This window comes from Myxocyprinus asiaticus, chromosome 44 (genome assembly GCF_019703515.2).
Source record: "Myxocyprinus asiaticus isolate MX2 ecotype Aquarium Trade chromosome 44, UBuf_Myxa_2, whole genome shotgun sequence".
NCBI classification, from domain to species: domain Eukaryota; kingdom Metazoa; phylum Chordata; class Actinopteri; order Cypriniformes; family Catostomidae; genus Myxocyprinus; species Myxocyprinus asiaticus.
In genome coordinates, this window is record NC_059387.1 from 23,876,053 (window position 1) to 23,884,183 (window position 8,131).

Below are 8,131 nucleotides of genomic sequence, written 5' to 3' on the forward strand. Positions count from 1 at the left end.
AAATAATATATAAATTAACTCTTCATACAACAAAACAAGGAGCGAGAATAGAAAATGTCCTCTGTAATGAACCGATAGGCCTATATTCAGCTTATATCTTAAACCCTAATGATGTTGACGAATGTATAAATCTATTTCTTACTATCAATTATAATTAAGCTGATAAATTTATAATTAACATCCGCGCGGCTATTCACGTATTCAAGTCAACATAAACAGTGCATATTTTTTATTTATTTATTTATTATTATTATTATTATTTTATGTACACATTTAATTTACCAAGGTAATATTATGCCTATATTATGGTTATACTATTTGGTGATTTTTCCATTTCAATTTTTATTTCATTTTAAGCCTTTGAGATAACATTCCTCAAAGTTGAAAATTAATTTTTAATGATACCCTCAAAAATTGTAGATGCCCATATTTTTTTCATTCACTTTTTTTTTTTCTTCTTCTTTTTACTATATCACCTGTCAACAATGCAAAAGGGTTTAAGTTTCACCAGTTTATTTTATTCCAACTTAACTGTTCTCTGTGCGCGACAGGGAAAACTCACTGAATAGCAAAACTTCCCGGCCTGAATTTCAAGCCTTCTACCAGGTAAACATAAATAATAATCGAAAAGTCTAAAATTGTAATCAAAAGAACATGGGATGAATCTACTCGAAACCATTTCTACAGTACTACACCGAGAGCATATTCTCAAAACATGTTTTGAAATAAACTTTTTTCCTTGTACTTTGTCCCCTTTTCATTCCCTTTTTAACAGAGCTCTATGTACAGGATATCCTTAACAGATCAGTAAACAGTCTTCAGTTTAAAATTTTCCCACTATTCATCCTTAAAACAATGCATTTCTTTTCTTTTTTTCATTATTTTCTCCTAAATATCATATTTAACATAAGAGTTGGAAACAAACAGAAAGGAAAGCTGAGTATCAATTTTCAGAAGTTATTTTTCCATTAATGGTGCCAAACATGAGTGAGTGGTTCAGGACTGATAAAAGTCAAGTTAGGGTCGCAGGTTGTGGCAGTTCCCTTTGGCATATTTGACCCATCGCTGCTTCAGCACTGAGAGAAGACTAAGAGATTTAATTCTGTGTGTATTGCAGTGGTTGTTCCAATGATTCTTCTCACTCTGTCTCTGTGTGTGTGTTTGTGTGTGTGTGTGTGTAAATGTTTCTTTACAACACTTCCTCCTGACCTGGGTTGGTTTAATGACCGTACCAAGCACAGTCTGCCTAACTTACCTTTCACTCTTATTACACCCTGTTTTTAAACAGGGCAAACATGTTTGGTTCACTGTGTGAAATTAGGTAAGGATGTCCAATGGGAGGCACTGTGATTATGTGATGACTTCAATGTCGGATGGATCTCCAGAGTGCTAGTGCTATGTGGATTTGGTCGTGCTTTTTTTTTTTATTTCTTTTTTTAGATGGTTTCTTTTATATATTTTTTGTTTTTAAGGAGAAGGATCAGCACACTTCCTTCCCTGCAGTGCTGGATGGCAGGATGTTTAGCTGGGTCAACTGGGCTGAATGTTCTTTTGCTTTGAGACGCAGAGCTGCAATGCTAGATGCCCTGCGGTCTGCTGCCATAGAGGATGAGGAGGAAGAAGGTTCTGGCAAGGTTGCGGGTGACTGCACTGGACTCTCCACTGGCGGTGCAGTTTGCCGCAGAAGAGCAGCGGCCGTGGAAGCACTAGTAAGAGGACCCATACTTGAAAAAAGTCTGAACAGAAAGACAGAATTCCTGTGATCCATTGTATTGTACTTTCATTAAAATTCCACTCTCCTTAGTCTCTCATACATGCTCACACCATTGGTGTAAGTCAGGGGTGTCAAACTCAGTTCCTGGAGGGCCACAGCCCTGCAGAGTTTAGTTCCAGGCCTACTCCAAAATGCCTCCTTGTAATCTTCAAGCAATCCTGAAGACCTTGATTAGCTGCTTCAGGTGTGTTTAATTAGGGTTGGAGCTAAATTCTGCTGGACTGTGGCCCTCTAAGACCCGAGTTTGACTCCCCTGGTGTAAGTCAATATTCTTTACCATTTTAAATTGCCACAAACCTAAAATGACTACTATTTTTTTTTAACGGTTTATTTTTTGGTATAATTAGAATATGCTTTTTTAATACTTTAGTTTAATATAAAGATGGCAAATTGTCTTTACCTGCCAAATGTGGGTCCAATGAACGCTGGATGCCTGAACATTGCTGTGCCCAGGAAGGTTCCTAGGCCGAGGGTTGTGGCAGGAGGGAGGGCAGAGCTGTTGGGTGGTGGGGCCAGGCCTGGGAATGCAGCAGCCGCTGCAGCTGCAGCGGTCCATGCTGATTCCAGAGCCGGGTGAGTGTGAGGTGGGAAGGGCCCTCCTTCCAGGTAGTGACTTAGGGGGTGAGTGGCTGCCAGTGGCCCGGGAAAGGGTAAGCCTGTGGGGTGAGCCTGGACACCTGCCTTCTCACGTTTCCTCCACTTTGCTCTTCGGTTCTGAAACCAAACCTAAAAGTTGGAACAGAAGTTTGAGTAAAAAGGCCATGGACCCTAACTTAAACTTTATAGTTAACTTCTGGTGTTCAGATGAATGCTGCTAATTTCACTAACAACAAAACAATAAGTAGTGCTTCGTTAATGTACTTAATAGTTGGCCTGGAGAAGTTCCTCTCTTCACATCCCTGATATGCCCATTAATATTCTACCTGACAGCCTGCATGGCCATTTAAGCATGAGCTTGTCACCCTTGTTCATGTGCAATATTTGGTTCGCTTTAATGAGGTGACAAATAGGCTGGAAGTCAATGGTAATTACATGGCCCCAAACTTACGGTCTGTTACCCTAACTTTGCTAATTAAAATCTGGTTCGGGCAGAGCAAAAACAGGGTGGAGCGTGGTAATTAACAGTCCTGTTAACAAAAGACATTGAAATAACAGCTGAACAGCTTCCAATAACAATTAATGCTCTTTAAATTAAATTCCTCTAAATGTAAGTTCCTTTGAAAGGGTATTTAACTTTCCCACGATACCCCTCCCATCCTGCTAAACCCCACCAGGTTATGCCATAGGAAAATGACCTGCAGACAGGGACTAGTATTGAAGGAAAGTGTCAACAGTGGAACCAATGGAGACCTTGGCCCCTCACAAGTGTTTTGCATTACATGACCCCTAGGGAATTTATTAGCTTTATCACCTCCTGATGCAGCCTGTTAAGTGATTTGTTCTCCCATCTCCAAATTGACATCTGTTGTTTTACATGGGCAATAACCCTGGTAGCTTCCTCATGTTTGCACTGTCTCTTTGGTTATGAGAGTTGGGCTTGAACATGCAAGCCACGCTTTGAATAGAGAAAGGAGGGGTGACAAACACCCTTAATAGTCTCTCATTCGTTCCAAGTGCAAAGCATCGGATCAATGCCGGTCTATTGCAATCACAAAATGGGAAATCAAATAGCATTATCCACCCTACCCCTCCCTCTCTCCGCGCTGGCGATGAGAATTCAAACACCATTTTCTCCCTGGAACAGCAGTGTTTGCTCTCTCGCTAAGTGCGCTTTTATGAATCATGGCCGGCTGTGTAATTGCCGCTAAAATGTTCGCTCTATTGTGCATAATAACTTTCGATAACAGGAAAGACCTTGCCATGACGTACAGGGTCATTTAACCAAGTTTACGATTGTCACTTTAAAATGAAATTAAATATAGACCATTAGGTATATTGTCTTAACGTCTAGAAGAAAACCAATTTTCAGAATTCGTAGGCCTACATCATTTTAGTTAATCTTTACCTTCAAAATGTTGACAAGTTGCCATGTGTAGGCGGTAACATTGTCAGTTTATCTCAATTCACCGCATTTCAAATCCTTTAAAAATGTTAATGAGATCAGGCTATTAAAATCTACTATACATTCTCACTTCTGTTGTCTAACAGTGTATGTTAACATCAGTATGCGTATTATTATTATGCTAATGGCAAAAACAATCAAGCACTTACTTGCACGCGCGCTTCTGTAAGATCCAGCCTCATCGCGAGCTCCTCTCTGGAATAGAAAATAGATTACCAAAATGTGTGCAAGGAGGTGTTTTTTTTTTTTTTTTTTTTTTTTTTTTTTCTTCTCCTTACACAAACAGTGCAAGAAAACAGATTTTTGCCTAAATTGTCAAGAACCTGAAAGCAATCTGGTGCTGATGAAAATCGAACGGATAACTTTCTACCTTTTTCATAATGGCTTGTTTCTTTGAGCGAGGCTTTAGTGTGCACTGTAACAACATAATGATGGAAATAATAGCATCCAAACTATTATATGACAATTGAGCATTTACTGAAAATATACCAGGCTAAATTTACGACGATTATCTGCCACTGGAATGAACCACATCAATATAAACATCGATATTTCATGATCAACACCGAAAATTTTGGTTAAAGAAAAACGTTCCTCAGGTAAATTTGTCTATTATTAGGCAGACAGGTGTTTTGTCAGGCACGTGTATGTGTATATATATATATATATATATATATATATATATATATATATATATATATATATATATATATATATATATATATAAAATAAAATTCTAACAATAATAATAATAATATAAGTCTATCAAAATTCTCATTAATGCTCAGATTTGCTTGACAATGATGTCCATGTTTATAAACAAAATAGCTCATCAATTGCACAGCCATATATATATATATTATTTCAGTAATGAAACAACAAAATAATTACGATTGTAGTTATATCAATAGTAGCTGAAGTAGCTATTAACATATTAAATCAGTAAATTAACTGTAGGCCTAATTTTATTAGACTATTAGCTATTTCAAGCAAAAAACATTTTAAAAAGTTGATAAAGGGAACCTTTATATTTCTTGTAGACAGTATCACTTATAGGCTAGTGCTTTTTATGTTGTTTCACACTTAAATGATTAATGAAAAAATTGTGAATAATAATCGTTTTAAACATTATTTAATGTATATATTAATCAGGTGATTATCCATCCTATATCTCCACAATTATTTTGCCATGTTGTCAATTAAAAATCCACACACAAAATGGGTCTATAAGCCCCAAACACCTTCACAGCAGTCAAATACAAGTAAACCAACAGAATATTTGAAAACTATTAATTTATACATTTCAGCTCAATGCTGAGCTTGAGTTCCTGAATGCCTAGAATTGTTTTTATATATATTTTTTATACAAGTAGCTAAGCAAGCATGTTTAACTTACTAGCCCACAGAGATATCAATCACAACAATAAACGGTTCAGTCCATGACATTACACGAGTATAAACTACACCTTCGATTATTCCATTATGTACAGTATGTTGGACAGAATGAAACGCGTTGTGCCCCGTAATAATTTAGCTTAAAATGATTAACACGTGTGATTCTGGAAGAGCGACACAGCATCAAAATCTCTTCAGAAAATACCGAAGAAATTTCGATTTGAAACAGAATATATATCCACATCAGAAGCTTCTTCTAAAAAGGTTTTGATTCATGAGTCCATCCTATTTGAATCAATCAAAATAATATAATATTATTATATTAATATAGTTATATAGTTTTGAAACACTTGACTGAAATGTTTCTCATGATCTTAAAAAATCTTTTGATCTGAAGGCGTATGCTTAAATGTTTGAAATTAATTTTGTAGACAAAAATATAATTGTGCCACCATATTAATTTATTTCATTATAAAACTAAAATTTAATTAAAAAAAAGTTTTTGAAATTGATGACTTGGACCAAATAATAAAGAAAAGCATCCAATAAGTGCCCAACATATAGATGGGAACTCCTTCAATACTGTTTAAAAAGCATCCCAGGGTGATACCTCAAGAAGTTGGTTGAGAAAATGTCAAGAGTACATGTCTGCAAATTCTAGGCAAAGGGTGACTACTTTGAAGATGCTAAAATATAACATAGTTTTGATTTATTTTTTATTTTGTTTAGTCACAACATAATTCTCATAGTTCCATTTATGTTATTCCATAGTTTTGATGACTTTACTATTATTCTAAAATGTGAAGAAATAAATTTTATAATAAAGAATAAGTGTTTCAAAACTTTTGACCGATAGTGTGTGTGTGTGTGTGTGTGTATATATATATATATATATAGGGATGTGCATTTTTACCAATATATGCTGAAAATTATATAATTTATATAAATATATTAAAAGTATACGTTTTAATGTTTATATCACTGATTTAGCCCTACAAATTTGAGCCTGTTTTTATTTTTTTTTTTAATTTGTATTGACAAAAATAAAACGAATAGGCCTAGTATTAATGTTAGATATAGGCTACTATTATATGATATATAATAGTATACTATTATGAATATACTATTCATTTATATGTTGGAGGAATAATAATTTTGTTTAAATTAGCGTTGTACGCCTATTTAATAATTTAGTTAATAATAATAAAATACAAATCTGGATCATGTAAATTCGTACTATTTTCGGGCAAGCTATTTTGAGGAATGCCATTGTTACAAATATTCTAGATTGTAAATATTTTTTCCAAATATTCCTATTATTGTTACTTTTTCTGTCATCCTTGTCAAAATCTATTAACTTTCATATACTCTGTTCAAACATTATCTCCCTGAATAACGTTAGAAACCTGTTGCAACTGGCTCACAGATCTCTTAAACCGCCTTGTCTTTATCTGCGGTATATACCTGGTAAACACATCAGGGTAGTGTGTCTTCTGGAAAGCCCTCTCCAGTTCCTCCAGCTGATAGCTGGTAAAGGTAGTCCTGTATCTTCTCTGCTTCCTTTTAAGCATGCCCTCCTCTGAGTCGCTGCCGGCCGACATGCACACACTGTCCTCTCCATCTTTTACATCCCCATCGTTGTGCAGGCTCTCTTCATCCTTGGGTGACAGACTAGCATCTCCGCACGCCTCCTCTTTGACAACGTCCTCTTCAAACTTCAGAGTGCTGAATTCCACCAGCTCCTGGGCTGTGTGCTCGGGGCTTTGGCCTTCATCACACTGGTTGAAGGGCGCATTCTCCCTATACGACTTGCTACGGCTGATGCTGACTTGTGGTGCCTGGCTGATTTTGAGACTCTCACATGCTTGGTCCAGGAATCTCTCACCCTTCTCTAGGTGCTCATGAAACCCCCTCCCGGAGTCCAGGTACTTCCCCCCAGGGCCGTAGAGCCGGCGTAGTTTGGGCGGCAGGTGCATGTCCGAGTCAAATGAGTTTTCTTTAGAGGTGACTGGGGGGAAAACAAAGCGGTGGAATTCAAGGGTCACAGTTTTTAAAACTATATATTTTGAAAACGCGCTATAAGCTCTGGGCATTTACACAACATTATATGCACGCCTTCACCTCATTTCAAACCCTCAGCTTCAGGCATTTAAAAATGATAGGCCTACCTATAATATCATTGAATTCCTTTTATTAGACCAAGGGAGTTCAAAACATTTCAGACTGTTCTCACACCCAAAGGCACTTCTAGGGAGTGTAGTAACATCTGACCGGACACTTTTTCTCTAACTATGAAGTTGAATGGACACGAAATCAATGAACTGTCTTATGTTTGTTTAAAACACTGCAGAAGAAGTAGAAATAATATTTTAATATAGAAGGCGTAAACTGCAGAAGCTTACCTTCAGTTGAGTGGTCGTGGTCCACTCTGACGGGTGCTGGCAAACTTTGCGCTCCCAGTTGTCTGACTTTGCACGGGCTTCTTCTGCCCAGTATACTGTCTATGCAGTACGAGGAAAGCACGGTGGGCGACTTGCTTTTACACTCGCTTCGGTCGCGGCTATCGTCGTCGAACTGACTACTCATATTTGTATCGTCTAAGGTTTTGCTTGAGCTGGTGACTATCACCCTGTCGCACTATATCTGAAACGTCTCTCTTGCCTATCCCACCCTGGCCGCTAATGCCATATGCACTGATCCGCGGTAGCTCCGCTCTCCATTCTGTTGCATTGACGTGTAACGCAAATCTGATTGGCTCCCAAGGGAACAAGGGGGATCTTTATATATTTTTCTATTAAAGTTAAACGGTTTGAACTGAGCGAATGTTTTGATGGATTACAGAAGTTAGCTGGATGAGCACCTCCAAATTTAGATAAAGAAAAAAAAAGACAAGATAAATA

The 8,131-nt window shown here is 37.1% G+C and overlaps 1 protein-coding gene across 1 annotated transcript; it reads right to left on the minus strand.

The window, feature by feature from the left end:
• Nucleotides 1-516: 516 nt before the first annotated feature.
• Nucleotides 517-7,885, minus strand: LOC127434352 (aristaless-related homeobox protein). Its single transcript, XM_051687033.1, has 5 exons — nucleotides 7,634-7,885; nucleotides 6,696-7,239; nucleotides 3,986-4,031; nucleotides 2,175-2,500; nucleotides 517-1,736 (listed from the first exon to the last, which is right to left on the minus strand). The coding sequence occupies exons 1-5, from the start codon at nucleotides 7,815-7,817 to the stop codon at nucleotides 1,481-1,483; spliced, it is 1,356 nt and encodes a 451-aa protein (XP_051542993.1). The 5' UTR covers nucleotides 7,818-7,885; the 3' UTR covers nucleotides 517-1,480.
• Nucleotides 7,886-8,131: the final 246 nt, after the last annotated feature.